This window comes from Desmodus rotundus, chromosome 9 (genome assembly GCF_022682495.2).
Source record: "Desmodus rotundus isolate HL8 chromosome 9, HLdesRot8A.1, whole genome shotgun sequence".
Lineage (NCBI taxonomy): Eukaryota > Metazoa > Chordata > Mammalia > Chiroptera > Phyllostomidae > Desmodus > Desmodus rotundus.
In genome coordinates, this window is record NC_071395.1 from 43,216,818 (window position 1) to 43,241,330 (window position 24,513).

Genomic DNA, 24,513 nt, shown 5'->3' on the forward strand with positions numbered 1-24,513 from the left:
GTTACTCAACTCTCCCCAGAAGGGGAACTGGGCTTCTCTGCAGTCTCAGCTCAGGATGCACATTCTGCTTTCAACATTCATCGTAAGGAACAGGCCCTGAAATAATTCCTCTTCTGGAAGTTTTCCTACACACATAGTTGCACAGGCGTACAAAAGCATGGGTCCAGGAATGCCCACTCTAGCTATGCTGGCAAAAGGGAAAGACTGGAGATTTCAACAGGCCCCAGCAAGGAGGCAGAGACATAGGTGGAAGCTCCACAGCTGTTAAAAAGAAGAGCAGTCTTACTCTTGTTTATCCTACAAACATACCTGCCTATGTGGGACACAGGGACAGGACCATTTGTTTCAGCATTGTTTGAGGATAGCAAAATTACTGGAAGCAACCCTGGTGGTCCTTACAGGTGTGTCCAACCCACAGTCTGTGGGCCACATGCAGCCCAGGATGGCTATGAATATGGCCCAACACAACATCATAAATTCACTTAAAGCTTTTTTTTTTTGCTCATCAGTTTTCGTTTATGTTTGTATATATAATGTGTGGCCCAAGACAACTCTTCTTCTTCCAGCGTGGCCCCGAGGCGCCAAAAGTTTGGACACCCCTGTTAGGAGATGTCTGGTCAGATAGGCAGAGGGTCAGGCACACGGTGGGGCCTCCGTAGCTGCAGAGGAGCCAGAAGCCACGGAGAGCTGATGGACGATCTCCAGGGAAAACAGGCAGGAACAGGAAAGTACAGAGAGTACTTTTGGGGGTGTGGGCATACTTATATCTTAATTGTGGTAAGAGTTTGTGGTTGTGTCTCGTCAAAACTTATGGAACTGTACGCTTTAAATGTGTCAATTACAGCTAAATAAAGTTGTTTTGAAAAACAAAAACAAAAAAGCAAGGTGCGGATCAGTGAGAAGGGAGGGAAAAAACCATTCACGTTTGCTTTTATTTGCACGGAGAAATACTAGAAGGGAAATAAAAGCATTTATATAAAGTTATTTCTTTTTAAGAGAGGGGGAGGGAAAGACAGGGAAGGGGTGAGAGGTCTCACCTCACTATAGAAGCCATATAATCATGTTAACAATCCCATGCTGAAATGAACAAAATGAGCATCTTATGAACAGTTGAGGTGTGGTTCGAGTAGAAAGGAGAGTTGTGGTTAAACACGTGCAGTGGATATTGTGTTGCTTTGCATAAAGAAGGGATGTTTCTGTGATGGAGACACTCAGCTGGGGAGGAAAGGAAATGCTGGTGGTGGCTGTCCTGAGAGAGGTGGGCTGGGAGAGGAAGGCTTGTGTGTAGTACCCTTTTTCTGTTTGGTCTTTACTTAAAGTCACGTCCCGGTATGGGGTCAGTTGGTTGTAGAAAGCGGGTTAAGGGTGGAGGTGCAGGCCAGCAAGGTGGGGAGCCAGACAGTCTAGAACCCAAGTGTCACAACTTGCCAGAGAGGTGAGCAAAGGGACACCCATGACACACTTGCAGCCTTGCATCTGTTCTTTTATTGAATGTTTGGCAATGACAGAAGGATGTCAGGTTCAAAAGCATATGTGGTTTTCCTTCTGGCTCAGCTGGACCACAGGCCCCTGAGAAGGCCTGTCAAGGGGCGAGGGTCTCAGCGGGGCCCCCTGCCCCACAGGCAGGGAAGCCCCTTTACTGCAAGCCCCTCACAGGTGCTAGAGCCTGGCTCGCCTTGGCAGCTTGGTCTTGAAGAGGGACTTGCCGGAGGCCTCAATATAAGTGACGCTCATCTCTTTGGGGTTGATCTCCACGTAGGCGAAGCCGCCCAGTGAGTTCTCCACCCCGTAGTGGAAGCGCAGGTAGCCACTGGGAACCTTGCGGAAGTGCCTCTTCGAGGGGTCCATGAAGTTCCCAGCCCCGCTCAGTACATAGCCGACGCCATTCTCATCCTGAAGGTACTGGGGATGGAGGACTCAGGGTTAGTGGAGCCCCAGCCCCTCAGTGAGGTCGATCCTGGTCTCTGTGCCCACCTGTCTTGAGTCCAGGGTCTCGAGTCACCTTGGGCAAGGAACATAAATCCCCTTTGGGTCTCAGTTTCCCCACCCATAGAAGTGTATTGATCCTGCCTCACAAGTCTGCACTAAGCAAGTTACTGGCAACCGATGGCTATTGTGATAGCTTTTAGGGAACTTTGGGTTGTTTTCCTGGTTAAAGAGCATGCAGTTTGAGGGGGAGTGACATGTGGGAGATCTCCAAACACCAGGAGGATCCCAATGTGCCCTATGACACATCAACTGGGGTGGGACACCTTACCTGGCTCCCCACACCAACCACTTGCAGGCCCCTCACCTGCAGGTTGTGGTCATGGCCACACAGGTAGGCGGTGACCTTGTACGTGGCCAGCAGTGGCAGCAGCTGATGGACCAGGCAGTGGGTGGGCCCGTGCTCGGCAATGGACCACACTGGGTAGTGGCCAGCCACCAGCACATAGTCCTCCTTGGCCGCTGCCAGCTGCTTCTTGAGCCAGGACAGCTGCGAACGGGCCATCTTTGGGTCACGGGGCCTCTGCGGCTGCTGGCTGAGGAAGTCATCCGAGTTGCCACACAATGTCACTGTGTCCAGCATGAAGATGGCCACGGTCACATTGGACCGTGGGATCTTGAAGTGCAGGCGGTAGTAAGGGCTGGGGAAGTTCCTGTGGAGGAGATGCAGATGGTGGGCACACATGCTGGGCAGAGAGGCCCGGGGGTCAGCTCAGGCCAGTGAGCCCCTTTGTCCACGAAGCTTGGGAGATGGGAGGGGAGCATGCTCACCAGCGCTTGGAGATCTTGGAGTAGGCAATTTGTGCTGAGACGTTGCCCAGATGGTCATGGTTGCCAGCCAGCACGTACCAGGGCACGCTGCGGAGGGAGGGGGCAGAGAACACATCCTCAAAGGTCTCCTGCAGCAGACAGAAAGGGCATCCCCACCCCAGGGTCAAGCAGCCACTTCAATGCTCCCAGCAAGTCAGGAGCCGGGGACAAGAGAGATGCTGAGTGCTCTAGGTCCCCACGAGTGTCAGCTTCCCTCTGCCTTCTTCAGTCAAAAGGTTGAGTGGCTTCTCCCATGTCCCCACCCCCGCTCCAGTGGCACACACCTGGAACCTCTTGTCATTGGCATCCTGCACGCCCGTGAAGTAGAAGTTGTCCCCCAGTGACAGGATGAAGTCTGCGCCCAGGATCTTCGCCGTCCTAGCAATCTCCTTGGCATTGGCCGTTTCCCGGGCTGTATAGAAGGGGGCATTGGGGACCCCTCCCCAGTCACCCACAGCCACAAAGCGCAGGACGGGGGCAGTGCCATCAGCCAGGGGGAGCACCAGCAAGGCTTGCAGGATGAGTAGCACTGTCCTTGTGTCCATCTGAGGGGGGAGAGACAAGCGTCTGGGGGCCTGGGGCTGAAGCGTGGGCAGGAGGCTCTTGAGACACCCACTTGCCCTGCTCTGGCCCAGCGGGAAACCCCCAGGGGTGCCCTAGTTCCCAGGACTTCAGGGCAAAGTTGGTTGGGAGGGTGAGTGTCCAGTGGGGTCCAGCCAGGGGCCAGGAAGGGTGGCCATGCAGGCTCACCCTGCCCTCCCTCATCCCGGACCCAGCACTCACCCTGGCGGAGGCACAAGCGTCAGCTGGGCGCTCCAAGAGGCAGGTGAGTTACAGGGCAGAGCTGGCAAGGGTCGCTGAGCCTTTATTCTCTGGGACGGCACTGGATCATCAGTGGGGATGATGCAGTTTCTCCGGGGACTGTAGCCCTCCCCTTGGGTCATGTGAGCCTTGGAGTTCCCCAGCCCTGGATGATGGACTGGGGTTGGGGTCTGGCACACATGTGCTGCCCTGCCCACCTGAGCTCGTTTGTGTGGTGGGTTGCGCGCCGTTACCTGCGCGGGCTGTGTGTGTCCCAGCCAGACGCATCTGTTGTGTGTCCCCGTTCTCCAAGGACGTGTCTGTCTGCCTATGTCTGGGTGTGTCTGAGCTGCTTGCTTTGTGTAGCCGGTGTGCCTGCCTGGGTCACATGCCTGCTGTGTCCCTGTGGATGTGGATGCTGAGCCCGCAAGGCCCCTGTGTCCAAGGTGTGCACTGGAATTCTCACCCAAAACTGTGTGGGATGACGACTTGGGTGTCCCAGTTCTGTGCCTGGTCCTGTTGTGTTGTCTGTGTTGTGTCTCAACGTGAGTTGTGTGTATGGTGTGTGTGGTGTGTTTGACAACATCTAGGTGTGTGTCCCAGGGTCACCCCCCAGGCCCCTCCCCCCAATCAGCAGGGTCTCCCTTTTCCAGGAAGTCCTGCCCACACCTTCCTCTGCTCCCCACCCCCATTCCTGCAGGAGGAACCCAAACAAGAGGCAGCAGATGACTCTGGCATGTGACCACAGACTTTTGACTTTGATCCCCGCCCTCAGCAGCTGCCTGTAGGCTCTCCAAGTGGCTCCAGCCTCTGAGGGTACTTGGACAGATGCTGGGCACTGAGACCCCCGCACGTGTGGCCTGTCGGACCTGCCCCTCACCTCCCTGTCTCCCTCTTCCCTCCTTATTAGTGCCCTGCACACTTATGCTGGTCCCTACAGTCCCTTTCCGGGGTGGATAGGGGCCCCTCATTCAGCGCCTGGGTCACCCAGCACCGGCGGGCTGTCCCTCGCTGCAGCCTAGTAAAACAGGAAGTGGGTCAGGAGAACAGGGGGCAGACCCCTCCCACTGGAGGCGGCCAGCACGTCTGCACCTGCAGGACCAGTCTCACCTTAGGTTGGCCGCGGCCCCGGGTCGAGGTCAACGCCAGGCGCCAGGGGAGCCGAGCTGCCGAAGTGCGGGGCGTTCACAGTCAGAGGCTGCCCCGCTTTCAGGTGGCAGTGGCCCACCTGCCCTGCTCGCGGGCTCAGGGCCGACCCAGGTGACCTCTGGGGCCCGGCGCTCCCCACCTGGCCGAGCTGGCCACGCCCCGGAATCCTGCTGGGCCACTCAGCGCCGCTCCACCCCTCCCAGCTCAGTTGGAAAATCGGGTGAGCCCCTCAGAGGGCGGCCCATACCCAACTACTGGGGCCCGCGACCAAGCTCGGGGAACCTAACTTCCTCCCCTTTCCCCCACCCAGGCCCAGAGTCACTACCTGCCTTCACACTCGGGGCGCCACAGCCCTGATCCAGCTCTGGGTGGGGCTTCACCCTGGGCTGGGCCACCCTCTAATGAGGAAGCCCGTCGTCTTCAACCTCAGTCTCCGGGTCTTTAAAATGGGTGTGAGGGCAAAAAGAGACAAATCTTCCTTACGAAGAATTTGAAATGTTAAGTTGAAAGGCCCGTCTAGGAGCTAGAACTCAGTCCTTCCAGCCTCCTTTTGAGTGTGGACAGGAATGAAAAGTTATTGACTCTCATCCAATGAATCAAGTATGGAAAAGGAAAAGGTGGGACCTTTACGGTGGAGACAGCTGGCAGACACCACTTAACCAGAGGGCCCTGCCTAACATGTAGTAGTGAGTCGGCTTGGTATCACGTGGCCCCAATGTAATGAAGTGAGAGGGGCATCTCACCTCTGTGGGTGTCTTCCAGCAACAGGTAACCACAGGTTAATGATGAGAACAATACCAGGTACACCCCACCTGAGGGACATTCTACAGAAGACCTGCTCCGTGCTCTGCAAAATGTGTACCAGCCATGAAGAAGAGGAGGTCTGAGGAGCTGTCGCAGGCTGGGTGAGACCAGTGCAATGTGGAATCCTGGGCCAGGAAGGGAGCATTGCTGCAAAAACTGGTGACACCCAAAGAAAGCCGGTAGTGCTGAGATTTGTAACACAGCTAAGAAACCTAATTTCTTAGTAGTTACGGAGGGATCGAGGTCCGGATAAATGAGACACAGAGCAAACCAAAGCAGGGAGCATGAGGGATACATGCCCCACCCACTGACTCAGCAGTCCTTGAAATTCTACCTGTCTTTTCCATCATCTGGGAAAGAAAGCCTTTGAAACTGTGCTTTATCCCAAGGCCTGAAAGGGCCCGTAGTGCCTAAAGGAAGAGGCCCATTGATACCTTTGGGTGTTCACGCCCCTTCCAGGAAAGCTAGCCCCACCTTTACCCGTCAACCAATATGAAACTTCTTCCCCCTCACCCCATCCCGCCAACTATATAAGTCCTCAGGACAAAGGGCTTGGAGGGCTGGGAGCTCTCGGCTCTCTGGCCTCTGGCAGAGGGTGTGCTCGCCACCCCAGCCTTTGGCTGCCCTTACCTTCGCCACCCTTACCCTGCTTCACCCTGAAACTGTGCCTTTCAGCCTCCCACCTCCACCTTAGCTGGGAGAGAACAGATCACCAATAAACCCTGCTTGCACGCTAATAGACTCGCTGAGCTTTAATTCTTTACTGCATTGGTGAGAAGAACTTCGTGTCTCGGAGTTTCTCCCGGAACCGTTCTAGGACATGTTAGCCACAGGGGAAACAGCGACGAGCATGTCCGAGCTCTGTGTACTGTTCTTTGCAACTTTTCTGTAAATCAAAAAATTCCAAATTAAAGAAATTTACTTGAAAATGAATATAATCCAAGAAACTGACAAATGTTTTCAACAAGTATTGAGCACCCACTGCTGGCCCAGTGCTGGTTGACACAGGACAGACAAGAAAACCCCCCTGCTGGGGCTGGGCCGACATGCTCGAGAAATCTGCGTGATAGCTATTAATTACTCCCCTTTCTTTGGAGGTCGGGTGGGGCGTTCTTTCTCTATTTTATAATTTATGCCCTGTTCAGAGTTTTGTGAGAAAGCGCTGTCGGTTATTTTGCCAGCACAACAAGTACAGAGTTCCTCTTAACAGGATTGTGGTCAGATGCAAATACAGGAGATGGGACCTCACTACAGACTCAGGGCAGTGGTTGTTTTTGGGGGGTGGGAATAGAATTGGGGCTTGGGGACAAAGGGGGTTGGGAAAGGGGCTTCAACTTCATTCTTACTGTTTCCTTTCACAAAAAAGGAAAAAAATGACCAGAGCCAATTAGGACCAGATGTTATCATTTGCTTCTTCATGTGGCTGGTACAGGAGTGTTTTAGGGGTAATCTATGCTTTCTATACATTTTTAACATCTTATTGTAATATGTCGTTTTTATAGAAAAGTTGCAAAATGCTGAAAAGTGCAAAGATAACAATTATACTTTCCAGTAATATTTCTGCCTGGAGAGTAACTAACTATCCATAAATTTTTCTTTTCTGTTGCTTTTTCTATACTGACATTTGTCTTCAGAAAAATGGGATACTAGTGATATCATTTTATAAAATCTTAAGGTGTTCATATTTTCTCTCTCTGTATTTTTTAATTGTTATTTTTTTCACCCTGGCTGGTATGGCTTAGTGAATTGAGTGCCGGCCTGCGAACCAAAGGGTCACCAGTGTGATTCCCAGAGTCAGGGTACGTGCCTGGGTTGCAGGTCAGGTCCTGTGCGAGAGGCAACCACACATTGATGTTTCTGTCCCTGTCCCTCCCTCCCCTTCTCTCTAAAAATAAACAAATAAAAAAATAAAGTTAAAAAATATTTTTTCATCACCCAAGGACTTTTTTTTTCTTTTAGAAAAAGAGGAAGGGAAAGAGGAAGGGAGAGAGAGAAATATTGATGCGAGAGAGAAGTATCAATTGGCTGCCTCCTGGACACGCCCTGACCTCCAGGAATACACCCTTTAGTTCCTGGAAGATGCTCCAACCAACTGAGCCACACGGGCCAGGGCCTTTATATTTTTTAAATTAAAAACTTTACGAAACAGCTCTGGCCAGTGTGGGTCAGTGGATTGAGTGCTGGCCTGTGAAGCAAAAGGTTGCCAGTTTGATTCCCAATTTCCAGTCGGGGCACATGCCTGAGGTGTGGACCAGGTCCCCAGTGTGGGTGTGTGTGTGTGTGTGTGTGTGCCAGAGGCAACCACACATTGATGTTTCTCTCCCTCTCTTTCTCTCTTCCTTTCCCTCTCTCTAAAAATAAATCAATAAAATCTTAAAAACAAAACAAAACTTTATGAAAGCATGTGCACATGATTAAAATAGATTAGATTTTGTGCGGAGCATTCAGTGAAATTTGTGAATTTTTGGCTATATCTCTCTGGTCTTCTCCAGGGTACTGAAGAAGCTATTCTCCCTGCGTCTGCCCAGGGGAGCCCTGCTCTGCTGATTTTCTGTGCAGGGGATGGGGGGTGGGGGGGCGGGGATCAGGATTTGGCTCAGAGCCTCCCTTCCCTTCCAACCCTGCTTTGCTCCTCAATAGCAAGGTCAATCCCACAGCTGAGTGGCACCCCTGTGCCCTGCCCACTCTGCCCTCTCCTCTTGCTCTTACCACTTCTCCGGCCTTTCTGGAATAGGAGCACGCTCTGACCTCGGGGTCTTGGCACTTGCTGGTCCACTTGTCTAGAAGGCTCTTCCTTCTCCAGATTCTGCCCACCTCAGCCCTGTGGCTCCCTTCCCGTTGTATGCAAGTTTCTCTAATTTATCTAACAGGCACACCCCTCCACCCACATCTGACTCCCTCTCCAGCTGCATTTTTTTTTTTGTCACCCTTATCACAACCTGACAAAACACATCTTTTTGGTTTGTCTCCCACCAGAGTGATCTCCAAGGGGACGAGAACTTTTTGGTCTGGTTCCCTGTCGTGTTCCTCTGGCATCTACAATCCACGCACACAAAGGTGGTTGTTCAGGACTTATTTGGGGGGCGATGGAGTGAAAGGATGCCCTCTGAGGACCCCTCTTCCTTCTGGTGTGAATGTGAAGCCTCCTGCACCCCTCCTGGCTTCATCCCTTGAATGGATTCCACCAACTCCTTTACAGCTGGCTGCAGTTCTAACGCTGGTGGTGTTGTGGTTGATAATCTGCCCCAGACACAACTCTCAGAGAGACAGGCGATCCCTGATTAGATTATGCGTCTCTCTCCCATCCTGGTCACAGCTCTCAGGCCTCACTAAGGACAGCATACTCCCGCCTTGGGCCTTTGCACTTGCCGCTCTCTCCACAGGACCACGCTCCCCCACCTTCTTGTCATCAAGTACTTGGCTTAAACGCCACCTCCTCAGACTACCCTGACACAATTGCACTCCACCCCTACTCCTCAGTCTCTTCCACTGTCAAGCACCGCTTCCCTGCCGTCCCCACCGAGAGTTCCCGTAAAAGCAGGTCTGAGTGGACAAACACTGCACACTCAGTGCGGGCGGGAGTGGACATGGGGCTAACATCGCCTCTGACAAGCAAGCGCAGGTCAGAGGGAGGGGGGCAACAGACTGGTACCTTGGTGTGAGGAGAGCCTGAGGGCGGAGGCCAGTAGAAGGGATCAGGGGCTGGGGAGCGGAGCTAAAGGGGCACAGGAACAAAGGCCTGGAGCTGTGGAGTGGGGATTTGATCTGGAGGGTGACAGGTTTGGAAGATGAGGCCCAAGCTGTGCTTTTAAAAGATCAGTCTGGAAAAAAACAAATTAGAGACAAATCTATATCATTGTCTGTCTATATCTCTTTCTATCTACCTACCTGCATATCTCTGTCTACCTCTATATCTATCACCGTCTACATCTACCTACCCACCTACCTATCACTCAGTCACACGGTATCTTGATGCAAAGCTACACGTGCTCAGTTCTACACACCAAGAAGAAATTCTGGTGCCGACGGGAACCAAATTGAGAGTGGTAGCCTCTGGGGAGCGCTGCCCTGAGAAATTATTTCTTTCTACTTTATCGATTTCTTTATTGAATTCCTCTTTAAAAATTGTAAGCTGGTAATATTTTTGTAACCAGGAAAACGGTATTTACCTAAGTAATCATTCTGATGAAGGCGTGGATGGTTGTTGAGGGAGGGGAAGCCTGGCACCCGGAGTAGGCACTCTGAGTGGCCGCTCAAAGCTGGTCGAGCCTGGGTGCTCTGCAGCCGTCTGCCTGGGTTCAGATTCCAGCTCCTCTGTGTGATTTATCAGTAAGACGGTTGGTTAAGGACCCTACCTGTCTGGGCCTTATTTCTTCCTCTCTGACATGGATGATATTACAGTCATCCAATGCAGGGTGTTGTGTGGATAAAAAGACCTGCCACAGATGGAACAGGACTGGAGCAATCACTTTCTATAAGCCAGCTGCTTCTCCTTCTCCTTCTCCTTCTCCTTCTCCTTCTTCTTCTTCTTCTTCTTCTTCTTCTTCTTCTTCTTCTTCTTCTTTTTCTCCTCCTTCTTCTTATTATGACTATCACAATTATGTGTATTATTTTTAAAGACTAGAGCAGCAGAAACTTGAATAAACTGAACATGTCAAAAGAAGCAGAAATGATGGTTGGGAAATCAGCTCATGCCAGCTCGCCCGGGACTTTCCTGGTTTTAGTGTAGAAGGTCTCACATTCCCGGAACCCTCTCAGTCTTGGGTAAACTGGAGGATGGTTGGTCACCCTAAGATAAATTTTTGGACCCAATGGTGACAGGGAGGAATCTCTGGCAACTTCCAGCTTTCGGGCCTGGTGAATCAGAACCCACCTCAAGGAGGACGCTCCGGAGACAAACCATTCTTTGGGAAGTAGATGAACCCAAGTGTGGATGCATCGAATTTGAGGGACCTGTTGCCTGTCCAGGTGGGAGAAGATAGATTTTCCTGTGGGAAGTTCAGGACAGACGTTTCAGTATTTTATTCTGGCATATTTTAAATATACAGCAAAGTTGAAAGAATTATATAGTGAACACCCACATCCCCCTGGGCACTACAATAATGATGTGAATGTATTTGCTTTAATATCTATCCATTCATTCATTTTACTTTTTACCTGTGTTAGTATTAGTCACAGACATCTGCACACTTTCCTCTCAGCATTTCAGTGCTCATCCCATTAACTAGAGTTTAATATTTGTTTGCAGTTCTTTTCCCTGATGTAAATTTACATATAATGACGTGCACAACTCTGAAGTGTACTCTGGCTGAGTTCTGATCAACCTTAAGTAGAGCCACTAAGGAAATTAATATTGTTATTTCACTTAGACAGAGAGGAACGAGAGGGAGAGAAACATCGATGTGAGAGAGAAACATCGATCGGTTGCCTCCTGCACGTGAACTGAACCTGCAACCCAGCTATATGCCCTGACCGGGAATTGAACCCACGACCCTTTGCCTTGCTGGATGACACCCAACCCACTGAGCGACACCGGTCAGGGCTACAGAAGTTATTTACTCATTCCTGGTGAGGTTCAAGCCAAACCGAAAGTTACCGGAGGCAGCTCAGGCTCTACCAGGCGCAAAGCTCTTCAATGTGGAACACGTGGCTTACCCTTTCTGGGCCTCAGCTCCCCCTCTCTGAAACGGGAACAGTAAGGGTGCCTCTCAGAGACCTGATGTGGTTGTTGTGGGTATTAAACTAGCTAATCCACGTACAAAGACTGAGGGGCGCCCAGCACCTAGGAAGTGCCTTAAAAACACTCACCTTTTGTATTACCCATCTGGAACTGTCAAAAAAATTACAGTTGGTGGAAGAAGAAAGTAAAGGGCAAAGCATGTTGCTGAAAAATTTCAAAGATGGCCAGAATCTACACCAGTGTGGGGAGACAGGTCGGAGAGAGGGAGGCTGTGAGCTAAGTCCTGATCCCCTGACACAGAAAAGCAGCAGACCGGGTAAGGAGAGGAAAAAGAGCACAGTCAGAGCCTTGGAGATGACCAGAGAGAGAAGGCCGAGACTCTGCAGGTCACGCCCTGCAAAATGGCTTTTAATCATGTGCACATGCCTTTGTATTTTTAATTTAAATTTAACTTGAAAAACACAGACAAGATTCTGACACGTGCTGCCACATGGATGACCCTCAAGGACATTATGCGGAGTGAAATAAGCCAGTCACAAAAGGCCTGTGTGATTCCACTTACATGAGGTCGCTATGGTGGTCAAATTCACAGAACAGAAAGCCTATGATGGGTTACAGGGGCTGGGGAGGGGCGCATGGGGACAGAGTTTCAGTTTGGGAAGATGAGAAAGTTCTGGAGATGGATGGTGGTGATGGTTGCCATGGAACTGGGCACTGAAAAATGAGAAAGATGGTAAATTTTATATATATCCTAAATTAAAAAAAAAATCAGATAGCACAGAAAATAATCCCTAGAACACCCCTGTACCACCACATGAAGAATCAGATTTATCATTTGGTTCTAATTGCTTCAGATATGTTTTCCTTTTAAAGATTTTATTTATTTATTTTAGAGCGGAAGGGAGGGAGAAAGAGGAAGAGAAACATCAATGCATGGTTGCCTCTCGCGCGCCCCCTACTGGGCACCAGACCTGGCCCGCAAGCCAGGAATGTGCCCTGACTGGAAATTGTACTGGCGACCCTTTGGTTCTCAGGCTGGCACTCAATTCACTGAGCCACACCAGTCAGGGCTGTTTTCCTTTTAGTGAAAGAAAACAGTAGGGACAAAGTTGAAGGCCCTCTCCCGCCCCATAATTTCAATCCAAAAACTTCCAAATAGTTCACAGTGAGAAGCCTCTCTCCCACTCTGGTCCCCCAACTTACCCCTGCTACCACTTTGGAGGGAACAAGCTTACTAGCTTTTTGTGTCTCCTTCCAGAGATGACTAATTGATTTCAGGCTGGTAACTTTAAGTTGGAAAGTGTACGATAATTTGACTGAGTTTAGAAGCAGCACCAGAATGTTTAAGAGAACACATTTCCTCCATTTATATGTTTAATTTTTGAATTTATAATAACTGTTAAGGACCTCAGAAGGGTTTGCATGGTGGAGGCATTTAACAGATGAAAGAATAAAGTATATCACTTTAAGAAATGCCATCTACAATATTTAAGGGATTTCAAGCCACTATATTTCTATTTTTAAATTTTTATTTACTTTTAGAGAGAGGGGAAGTGAGGGAAAAAGGGAAGGAGAGCAACACCACAGGATACCCAACAGGCAACCCAGGCATGGGCCCAGACAGGGAATCGAACCAGTAACCTCTTGATTTGCAGGCCGGTGCGCAGTGCCCTGAGCAACATCAGCCAGGGATCAAAATACTACATTTCTAAATGGACCCAAATATGGATCCAATGCCCTCTAGGAAAGCGACGGTCCACTTTGCCAGGTGTTAAAGTAACATAATAGCTGTAATTGGAACTACGGGCAGAAGGGAAACCGTGTTTCTCAAGGTATAATGTAAGTGGACTATACATATTTACAAAGTAACTGCAAAGATGGATTTCTCTAGGCACCAAAGCTGTCCCCCAACCCAGACACTGATTTGAGGACCTGGGAGGCTAGTGTGGCTGGAGCAGAGGTAGCGAGGGGCAGAGTGGGGGGAGGTGAAAGCAGGGAGGTGAAGAGGGGGCAGATTGCCCCCTCTTCTGTGGGTTTGGGGGGCTGCAGGGAAATGAGCTTTTATCCCCAGAGAGGTGGCTTAGTGGAGAATTGAGAGTAGAGGAGGGACTGATCTAATTTAGATTTTGCAATAACTTCCACTTGCTGTTACGCTGCGGGGTACCAGCACTGGGTAGCTGGAGCAGATGGGAAAAATTGGGTCGTGGGTTTTTTTCTCCCTCTTCCTTCTTACAAAAGGAAAGAAAGAAAAAGAGAGAGAGAGAGGGAGAGGGGGAGGGGGAGGGGGAGGGGGAGGGGGGAGGGGAGGAGGGGAGGGGGGAGGGGAGGGGAGGGGAGGAGAAGGGAGGGGGAGGGAGGGAGAAAAAGAAAAGAAAGAAAGAAAAAGAAAAGAAAGAAAGAAAAAGAAAGGCGCGGAAAGCCGGAGTGCCTTTGGCATCCTTGACCTGTTCGTTGCTGGCCTCGCGTGGCCATAGCCTGAACTGCAGCAACATTCTGCAGACCTCCCTTCTTTTTTTGAGGAGCAAAGGCTCTTCCCAGGCCAACTGTGCGAGGCATGGAGGGTCCGGCACTGGATCCAGCCAAAGAGAAACTCTAAGAGGAGAGATAAGTGAGATACGTGGGGAATCAGAGGTTTCCAGGATAACCTGATGAGCTGCGATCTTCTCAGGAAATTGCAAATTGTGTTGGTCCCAGAGAGATTTTCAGAGGAGTGGTCTCCAGCAGCATCTTCAAGGACCAGCAGGAGTTTTTCAGGAAGGCCCAATAGGAAAATTCATCATAGGCAGAAGTAGGTAAAAACTGAACTTCTGACATACCTTCCATCTCCCTAAACCTCTCCTTTTAACCTGGGTCGTGGGGTTACTTTTTGAGGACCACACCTAGTACCCAAACACTTGAGCCACACTGGCTGTGGCATATTTTTAATCATTTTTCTCTTCCCCTCGCCCCCCACCCCGCCCCGCCCCCAGTCTCCTCCTCCTTCACCCTTTTAACATTTCATGTAATGCCGGTTTGGTGGTGATGAACTCCTTTAACTTTTTCTTGTCTGGGAAGCTCTTTATATATCCTTTGATCCTAAATCATAGCTTTGCTGGGTGGAATAATCTCGGTCATATTTCTCTGCTTTTCATCACTTGGAATATTTCTTGCCAATCCCTTGTGGTGTGTAAATTTTTGTTGAAAATAAGCTGACAGTCTTATGGGAGCTTCCTTGCAGATAACTAACTGCTTTTCTTTTGCTTCTTTTAAGATTTTCTGTCTTTGACCTTTTGCATTTTAATTATGATGTGTCTTGGTGTGGGTCTCTTTGGGTTCATCTTGTCTGGGACTTTCTGTCCTTCTTGGACTTGTATGTCTAGTTCCTTCACCAGCTTAGAAAAGTTTTTCATCATTTTTTCAAGTAGTTTTTCAATTTCTTGCTCTTTCCCCTCTACTTCTGGCACCTCCATGGTGTGAATGTTGGTGTGCTTGAAGTTGTCCCAGAGGCTCCTTACACTGTCTTAATTTTTTTGGCTTCTTTTTTTCATTTGGTGTTCTGATTGGGTGTTCTTTGCTTCCTTGTATTCCAAATTGCTGTTTGGATTCTTGCTATTCTACTGTTGATTCTTCATTTCAGTTGGTTTATCTTTCATCTCTGACTGGATCTTTTTATGGTTTCCATGCCCTTCTTTATGTTGTTGAAGTTCTAAGTTCATCTACTCTTTCCTCCTGTTGGTTGTACCCATTGTTTTGGGTACATCTTTATACCCAGTGTTTTGAATTCTGCATCTAGCACATTGCTTGTCTCCATTTTGTTTAGTTCTTCTGGAGTTTTGTTCTGTTCTCTCATTTGGGACGTGTTTGTCTCCTCATGTTTGCTATCTCCCTGTGTTTGTTTCTGTGTATTAGGTAGAGTTACGTGTCCTGGGCTTTGTAGAACGGCCTAATGTAGTAGGTGACATTTAGGGCCCAGTGGGCACTCCAGGTGCACCCCCTCCAATGTGGGCTGTGTGCACCCTCCTGTCGTAGTTGAGCCTTGATTGCTGTTGGCATGTCAGTGGGTAGGGTTGACCCTCAGGCTGACTGGCTGCTAGGATTGGCCATAACCACAGTGGTGCTGATCCCACAGAGTGGGATTCACCCCTGTGGGGCTTTGGTGCCTTCAGAGACCACCCTTTGGGTGTGCTGTTTCTGTAGTTATTTGGGTAGTGCTTGTTGTGTCTGAATGGCTTACTGGGTCTGTTGGTTCTGAGGCCTCTTGGTAGGGGATCTAGGGTAGGCTGAGGTTGGTTGCTGCCTGTGCCTGGCCCGGGGGCATCTGGTAGGAGCTACAAAGCAATCTGCAGTTGGTAGCTTCCTGTGCTGAGATCAGAGGCATGTGAAAGAGGCCACCCTGCAACCCAAGGCTGACTGACAGTCACAGTGCCAGGCCTGGGGCCACTTAGCAAGAGGCACAGGGCACACCAAAACCAGTAACCATCAGCCTGGGTCCTGCAGACCTAGGAGAGTTATACAGAAATTTTTCAGTGCAGGACAAGGCTGGGTGCCCATGAGACACAGGTGCGGAAAGAGCGAAGTGCAATGGGTGGAGCGGGGTCTCAGGGGGTCACCAGGGTGGTGTGAGTGGTATTCACCAGGCTAGTGCACATTGAGAATTGGTGCCCACCTGTGCCTGCAGGCTGTGTCGGGGAGGTCTCAACACAGGGATAGTGGCACATGTCCATCTAGTCTTTGCCCTGAAGCCACACAATTTAATTTCTCCCAAAGACAGTCTCTGGCACCTCTCCAGCTGCTGTCCCTTTGCTGGAGCTTAGGGTGAGTGTTTATGAGTGAGTGAGTCTGTGTGTGGGCAGAATCTCCACCAGCTCTTCCTGGCACTGGGGAGCCCTGTATGGGGCTGGGACCCCTCGCTCCTCAGGGGAGACCTCTGCAGCTGAGACATCCCTCCTGATTCTTAACCTCCACAAGTGGGTTTGGGAACAGTCTGTTTTATGTTTCTGTCTCTCCTAGCAGTTTCAACATGGCTTTTTCTTTATATCCTTAGTTATAGGAGTTTGTTCAGCTAGTCTTCAGATGGTTCTCCAGGCTGACTGTTGTATAATTTAGTTGTAGTTTTGATGCAGTCTTGGGAGGTGGCGAGTACTCTGCCAAACTGGCCAGAAAAACAAACAAACAAACAATTAGATTTTGAAATTAGAAACACAATACCATTTGCAATAGTATAAAAAAACCCCTTAGGTATAAATCTAACAAAATGTATATAAGATCTATGTGAGGAAAACTATGAAACTGATAAAAAATCAAAGAAGATCCAAATAAGTATAGATATTCTGTGTGTATGTATAGGAAGGCTCACCATTGTTAAGATGTCGGTTATTTCCAGTTTGGTATATAGATAGCTATTTTGTGGATATTGGCAAATTGATTTTAAAATTTATAAGACAGAGTACTTAGAATACTCAGCACAATGCTGTAGGAAATAAAACAATCTGAGGATTGACACCAGCTGACTTCAATACTAACTCTAAAGCTACAGAAATCAAGAAAGTGGGGGGAGACTTCTGACCAAGATGGATGAGTAGGTGCACACACTGTGCCTCCTTGAACAAAAGAAGGACAACAACAAATTTAAAAACAAAAAACAACCAGAACTGACAGAAAATCGAACTGCATGGAAGTCCGACAACCAAGGAGTTAAAGAAGAAACATTCATCCAGACTGGTAGGAGGGGAGGAGACAGGCAGCCTGGCGGAGAGGACTCGTGGCAAGGCAGCAGCTAGCAGACCGAGCGGTCCCACATCTGCATGCAGATAAACTGGGAGCAACAACTGGGGAGTGAGACAGACCTCGAAACTCAGGGTTCTAGCTCGGGGAAATAAAGCCCCAAACCTCTGATTGAAAACACCTGTGGAGGTTGAGGTGGCGGGAGAAACTCCTGGCCTCACAGGAGAGTTCATTGGAGAGACCCACAGGGTCCTGGAACATACACAAACCCACCCACCTGGGAATTAGCACCAGAAGGACCCAATTTGATTGTGAGTAGTGGGGAAAATGACCAAAAATCAGCAGAGTGGAGCAGGCCTCATTGTTTCCTTTTGGACCCCTCCCCTGCATACAGCATCACAATGCAGTGATGTGGGTTGCCCCATCTTGGTGAACACCTAAGGCTCCACCCCTTATATGTAACAGGTGCGCCAAAACAAACAAACAAAATGGCCCAAATGAAAGAACAGATCAAAGATCCAGAAAAAATACAACTAAGCGACGAAAAGATAACCAACCTATCAGATGCACAGTTCAAAACACTGGTAATCAGGATGCTCACAGAATTGGTTGAGTATGGTCATAAATTAGATGAAAAAATGAAGGCTATGAAGAGTGAAATAAAGAAAAAATGTACAGGGAACCAACAGTGACGGGAAGGAAACTGGGACTCAAATCAACTGTGTGGACCAGAAGGAAGAAAGAAACATTCAACCAGAACAGAATGAAGAAACAAGAATTCAAAAAAATGAGGAGAGGCTTAGAAACCTCCAGGACATCTTTAAACATTCCAACATCTGAATCATAGGGATACCAGAAGGAGAAGAGGAAGAGCAAAAAATTGAAAACTTATTTGAAAACATAATGAAGGAGAACTTCCCCCATATGGCAAAGGAAATAGACTTCCAGGAAGTCCGGGAAGCTCAGAGAGTCCCAAAGAAGTTGGACCCAAGGAGGAACACACCAAGGCACATCATTATTACATTACCCAAGATTAAACAGAAGAAGAGGATCTTAAAAGCAGCAAGAGAAAAGGAGACAGTTACCTACAAAGGAGTTCCCATAAGATTGTTAGCTGATTTCTCAAAAGAAACCTTACAGGCAAGAAGGGGCTGGAAAGAAGTATTCCAAGTCATGAAGGGCAAGGACATACATCCAAGATGACTCTATCCAGAAAAACTTTCAATTAGAATGGAAGGGCAGATAAAGTGCTTCCCAGATAAGGTCAAGTTAAAGGAGTTCATCATCACCCAGCCCTTATTATATGAAATGTTAAAGGGACTTATCTAAGAAAAAGAAGATAAAAAATATGAACAGTAAAATGACAACAAACTCACAGTTATTAACAACCACACCAAAAACTAAAACAAAAACCAAGCAAACAACTAGAACAGGAACAGAATCACAGAAATGGAGCTCACATGGAGGGTTTCAATAGGGGAGTGAGAGGGGAAGAGAAGAGGAAAAGGTACAGAGAATAAGTAGCATAAATGATAGGTGGAAAATAGACAAGGGGAGGTTAAGAATAATATAGGAAATGTAGAAGCCAAAGAACTTATATGTATGACCCATGGACATGAACTAAAGAGGGGGGGAATGCAGGTGGGAGGGGGTGTGCAGGGCAGAGGGGAGTAAAGGGGGGGGAAATGGGACAACTGTAATATCATAATCAATAAAATATATTTTAAAAAATTTAAAAAAAAGAAAGAAAGTGGGGGTGTTACTGAAAGAACAGACACATAGATCGGTGGAACAGAATAGAGAGCCCAGCAATAGAACCCCACAAAAATAATCAACTGATCTTTGAAAACGAGCCAAAGGCTATTCAATGGGGAAAGAACAATTTTTTCAACAACTGGTGCTGGAACAGTTGGATATCTACATGGAAAGAAATGAATCTAGACATAGACTTTACAATTTTCAGAAGAAGTAACTCAAAATATATCCTACACTGAAATGTAAAATGCAAAACGAATAAACTTCCAGAATATAACCTAGTAGAAAATCCAGGAAACTTTGGCTTTGGTAATGAGGTTTTAGATATTAAGATACAAGATCGAAAGCAAGAGTCAAGAAAGAAGAGTTGATAAGATGAACCTCATTAAAATTAAAAACTTTGATTTTGAAAAAATCATTGTTGAGCGAATGGAAAGTCAAGCCAGACATTGGAAGAAAATATTTGCAAAACACATAAAGGACTTGAATCCCAAATATTTTGAACAGTATTTACTGAACAGTAATAAAACAACTCACACACATATGAGATCTGAACAGATATCTTACCCCAGAAGATATACCGATGGCAAATCCAACATATGAAAAGATCGTTGACATTACCATTAATGTTATTAGGGAATTGCAAATTAGGGAATCTTTTGTTAGGAGCAAATAGATTAATACTTATTATGTGTTATTGAAGAATTGGTCCTTTTCTCACTATGTAATGTCCATTTTTATCCCTGATTCTTTTCTTTGTTTTGCTTTCTGTGAAGTTAAATTCTTGTTCTGTTCCTTCCAAAGTCTCTGCCGTATGTGTTGACTTGTTTGTTAAGTTGCTGTTGGGGCCTTGCCAGTGTACCTACCCACAGGCAGCAAGCGGCCCTTTTATGGGAACAGAACTCTCTCTGGCTGCTGACAGTCCAAAGCCAAGTGGTCATCAGCCCCCATGGCTGCCCCGGGAGACTTTCCTGTCATGAAAAGCCTCTTAAACATTAGCTGTCTGCTGCATGTTTAGTGTTTTGGATGTTTCTTGATTGGGATCAATGATGCAAGCTGGTTGGATGGCGTTGAACAATGCCCAGGGAAGCGCCGGCACCTCCCATGACAACTGGTAGGACAACAGCACATTTGTGTTGAGATGGGCCAGAGGGTGTTTTGAAGGTGGGTGCCTAAAATGACATATTGACACCTAGGGCACAGAACACAGGAGATGTTAGGAGAAAGGTCCAGGGCTGGGATGAAAGGGTGTATGCCACTGGGCATTATTATAATAAACAAAAGACTCGTGATAATGACCACTTTGACAGAAGAGTCTGGTAGACTAAGCCTGGTGATCAGAACAGAGTAGTGGGTCCATACGTGGAGGCCGGGGTGGGAGGGGTCTGACTGGTGCCTCACATAGTGGAAGACTTGTTTAGAAGTTAGCGTGGTTTGTCTTAGGAAGCCATTCCAGCTCTGTGAGGGCTGTAGCCTGGGGTCATTAAGAGGCAAAAGTCTTACTGAATGCTTTTTTATAGAACTCTCTGTTTTGTTTTGTTTTTTAGAAATGGGCTGATCACATCAATGCCTAGAATGTCTTGGTGAGTCCTTGCATTTTGGCTTCATTGGTGGCAAGTTTGATAGGTAAGTAATGTCTATGTAAGGATATACCACAGTCACAGCATGGTGAGTAGCCCTGCCGAAGGGGTGAGGGGCCCTATAAAGTCTCTTTTCCATCAGTTGTTGGGATCCCTTCCTCAGCCTGGGAATTATGTTCATCGATTATATTACCAGTAGCATTTTCTCACGTCGGGTGCATTAGTCACTAAGTTAGCCACAGCAAAGGAGGGAAGTAGTTCCTTATATTTTGCCTTGAGTTTTAGGTAGAGATATCTAAATAATTTTGTATTTCATGGGCTCACAGGGCCATGGTTAATACCATCAGGTCTGAGCTGTTGGCATTAGTTTCAGGAATCTGAATCAGTTAATCACCCTGAGCCTTGAAATGAGCCTCTGCAGTTTGAGGTTTATTTTAATATGTGCAGTTAGGAGTCACCTTGGTTAATTATGAGGAGTGAACTTTGATGAGTTTTTTGCTATTGGGACCTCAGAGCAAGATCATTGGCAATGGCCAGTTTCCTTAAAAACAAGCAGATGAGCCCTGGCTGTAGCTCAGTGGATTGAGCACGGACCTGCGAACCAAAGGGTGTAGGTTCGATTCCCAGTCAGGACACATGCCTGGGTTGCTGGTCAGGTACCCAGTAGGGGGCATGCAAGAGGCAACCACATACTGATGTTTCTCTCCATCTCTTTCTGCTTCCCTTCCCCTCTCTCTAAAAATAAATAAATATAATTAAAAAAGCAGATGAGTGTGACTTGTGGCCGCTGGCATCCTGTAGTGCAAGCATAGTTGCAGGAACCTAAGTGAGCTGATGCTTGGGTGCAACCTTTGACCAGGGATGGCCTGTTTGGTCTGGGGACAGAACACACCATCTGTCCATTGGACTCCATCAGGTGTGGTGGTGGCACAGGGTTCGTAAAGGATGTGAACTCTCCTGGTCACTCCTGTGATCCCAAGGAACTTCCCAAATGGCCAGTGAGTCCAGAAAATGGGTGATTCCCTCCAGAACAATTGCATCTGAGGACAGGGGAACCCACTTCCTTCTGTAGGAGGGATAGAGTGGAGGCCCCATTTTTGGCTCTATCCTGTAACAGTATCTTTTCAACAAGGAGGCCTCTGTGGTGAAGTCAGGACCATATAAGTATATATATGAGGAGTCCTGACTTCATGACCCAAGGCAAAGTGAAAGGCTGGCTGCACTGGATCATCAGCTCAGGGCCAGTGACAGCCTGCATTTCCAGAATTTCGTTGCCGGCAGGGGCTGCTCTAAATGTGTTCAGCCCTAGGCTGAGCTGAGTTTCTTGGGCCTGAGTTCCGTGGCCATCACGGGTGGCTCTGGGAGGCATGAGAGGAGGCTGCTGAAGCATCTGTGGGGTAGGAGTCCGAGCAGGGAGACACTAAGGGAGGGCCCATTATTTGGTCAGATTCTAGGGTCACTTGTTTCCCAAAGTCAATTTTAATTTAGTTGGTGACAAAGCTAGCAGAGCTGCTAATTACACAATACCTAGGACTGTTGTGGCCAAGAGGCACGTGTCCCACAATATGATTTCTTCTACTGGTCCTTCCACCCTCTCACCGCACAGCCCCCTGGGGTTGCCACCACAGAGAAATTTTCTGGAGTAGAACAGGTGTGGATTTCTAATGATGCTTCCCAGTAAGCTGGCACAGAGTGGGCTGGAGATGAGAAACAGCTGTAACAACCTCAAGACGGTCACAGGAAGACATGATGCTGATGCCCATGAACTAGGGTGGCCTTCTTGGGGAAAATTATGATATGCCTTTCAGAACCACGTGACTTAAAACCACTGAACCACAGTATCTCCAAAGATCTGACCAAGGAATCTGATTTAAATGCAAAGATTCTGGGAGGCTTCTCACTTCTCTCCTGTTATGAGTTGAGGGCAAGTGCAGATGTAGAGGGTGTTTTCTAAATTAGGATGGGATTTCAAGAAAGGCCCACTGGGGACGGAGTCCTCCTTCCCCCATCATTCAATTCTTCAGTTGTATCCCAAGGTGGTGGAAGGAAGTGCCGCACATGTGAAAATCAAGGTTTGGCAAAGTCTAGCATCCTCCTGGCATATGAAAGCATTCTTGTTGTTTTCTACTGATCATTTTGAATATATACACATATACTAATTTGTGTGAATTTTCACAAAGGTACAGTAATTCTATCAAAGATGGAGAATACTCCATCACCCCTAAAGAACACTCTTGTGATGCCCCTTTGTACCAAAACTGATGTTTTAGGTCCCTGTTTGCTCTTTCCAGAATGTAATATAAATAGAACATATTACCATGAGTCAGTTGTGAAACTTGTAAAAGTGCATAATCTCCTGCAGTGTTCTTCTGAGTTCAAAATTCTGACAGTGCTCAGTTAGGTAGGTGGCATGTAGCAGGCTCTCAAAACCCAGATTCCATCTCTGTGAGCTCTGTGAGTTGGGGTACCAACCTGTTCTGTGCTGAACTTCCTCATTTGTAAGATGGAAGGAAGGACTGGCACAAGCATCAAGGGAGAGACTAATCACTGTGAAATGACAATCTCTATAGTGCTAACAAAATAGAAGTTGGTGCTAAAAAATGGACTAGGATCAACTTTCCTTTGATCTTTAATAAAACTCAAAGCTGTTCCTTTTGTGTCCTCCTTGCCTATGTCGTGTGCTGGAGGCCAAGCACATACAAATGGTAGCTGTGAACAGGAAGGCGGGCTACGGGGCTGTGGGGATCATTGAAACAGAAAGCTCCCGGCTACGCGTCTTACAGAAAGGCATCACAAACTTCCCTATCTCCTTCTATGTTAAATTAGGACAGTCCCCCAAATGATACCCTCTCTCTACAGGTCACCTCACTTACTCCTTGGATGATTGCCTTCTAAACATTTGAAGCTCTTTTTGGTGTTTCTAGGAAATCATAGAGAATTTGCATAAGTATCCATTTATTCACAGAATAAATTCAGGGTGGGCCACAACAGTGCAGAAAAACATAACCTTTCCCCCAATTGGAACTCTAGGGCTTAATGGGGTCCATATTGTGTGAGTCAGTATAGAAGCAAAATGAAAATGCCAAAAGCTACTAGAAAACTTGTAAGTAGTTAAAGGTGAATTAAAATGCTCTTAACTGTTAAACACAAAAAGACACTGCAAATATCTGTGGCCTAAATCAATGGGAAGTCTCAAGTCCCCGATACCCATGTCCAAACTCATGACCACATTTTTTTGAAACTGCAAAAAGTAACGATGAACCATGTCTGTATCTTTATAGGGAACCTTTCCTGTTAATCACAGGAATGCAGGACTATCTACATTGCTTCCCTCTATTCTTCTCCACACCCGGGTGTTCCTGAAACAAAGTGATAATGGCCCTGCCACTCAGAGGCTCCTACCTTCATAGCAAAGATATATACACACCCCAGCTGCCCTAATAGCTCACATTTCACATTCCATCAAAGCCCTCACTCCCATCTTATAAACCAAAGCGTTTCCATTTGTTAACCATCTCTCCTTTCTCACAAAAGTATGAGCACCAGGACTGCAAGAGTTACTTGTTTTGTGCCTCTCTATCCAAGTCCTACAGGGCCTTGATTATTTGTGCTAAACTGGATGTTTTGAATCTACAGTGTCTGGTAGATGAGGCATGCCGAAAAATTACAATCAAGAGTACAGTCTCTGAGCAAGAAAGGCTTGATTGCAATAGTGGTCCTGTCTTTCTCCCTTGCTAGGCTTGTGTTCTCACACAATTTACCTCAACAGATAGGTCTCATCTGAGTCATAAAGGAGACAACAAAGGTTTTATGTACTTTACTAACAGCAATTTATATATTTTTACTGCGGTACTTTATAATAAATGGTGTCCATCTAATACCCCATTGGAAGTATATCAGTACTTAGATAATGAGTAGACAAAAGCTGTTCCAGTGGACTGGGAGCTGGCCCTGCATGCTCTTATGGTATTAAAGAGAAAAATGTCAAACAATTCCATCAGCAGACAAAGCTATTCAGTGATCATGATGAGTCAAGACAAAAATAAGGGCATTTTGTAACCATCCTTCTAAAATTAGTAAGATTGCTAAGAGAAGCATTTCAAATCAGCAGTGACCAAAATTCTCCACCTAATACAATGACTGACTGGAGCTTTTATGAGCTAGGTTCACCTCTACTACAGTTTTTGCCTTTTAGAAAACAGTGGTCATGGTTGTCAACGACAGAATTAAGTTCACCTCTTCACA

General features: G+C 47.5%; 1 protein-coding gene across 6 annotated transcripts; it reads right to left on the bottom strand.

Annotated features, from left to right (window-relative positions):
* Nucleotides 1-1,445: 1,445 nt before the first annotated feature.
* ACP5 (acid phosphatase 5, tartrate resistant) lies at nt 1,446-8,404 on the bottom strand. 6 transcript variants are annotated; one of them, XM_045192622.2, is made up of 7 exons: nt 5,072-5,089; nt 4,708-4,763; nt 3,580-3,763; nt 3,081-3,341; nt 2,758-2,885; nt 2,294-2,639; nt 1,447-1,902 (listed from the first exon to the last, which is right to left on the bottom strand). In XM_045192622.2, the coding sequence occupies exons 4-7, from the start codon at nt 3,339-3,341 to the stop codon at nt 1,660-1,662; spliced, it is 978 nt and encodes a 325-aa protein (XP_045048557.2). In that variant the 5' UTR covers nt 3,580-3,763; nt 4,708-4,763; nt 5,072-5,089; the 3' UTR covers nt 1,447-1,659. The 6 variants fall into 6 exon arrangements, with proteins under 6 accessions (XP_024412794.2, XP_045048557.2, XP_045048558.2 ...); XM_045192623.3 differs by lacking the exons at nt 4,708-4,763; nt 5,072-5,089 and adding an exon at nt 8,260-8,363; XM_045192624.2 differs by lacking the exon at nt 4,708-4,763.
* Between the last annotated feature and the right edge of the window lie 16,109 nt (nt 8,405-24,513).

What these genes read in the sequence shown, in the direction of transcription:
- ACP5 (XM_024557026.4), bottom strand. Translation starts at nt 3,341, where the DNA reads ATGGACACAAGGACAGTGCTACTCATCCTGCAAGCCTTGCTGGTGCTC. An exon ending in TCCAAGATCTCCAAGCGCTG is followed by an intron (nt 2,640 to 2,757) that starts GTGAGCATGCTC and finishes TCTCCTCCACAG; the next exon opens with GAACTTCCCCAGCCCTTACT. An exon ending in GCCATGACCACAACCTGCAG is followed by an intron (nt 1,903 to 2,293) that starts GTGAGGGGCCTG and finishes CTCCATCCCCAG; the next exon opens with TACCTTCAGGATGAGAATGG.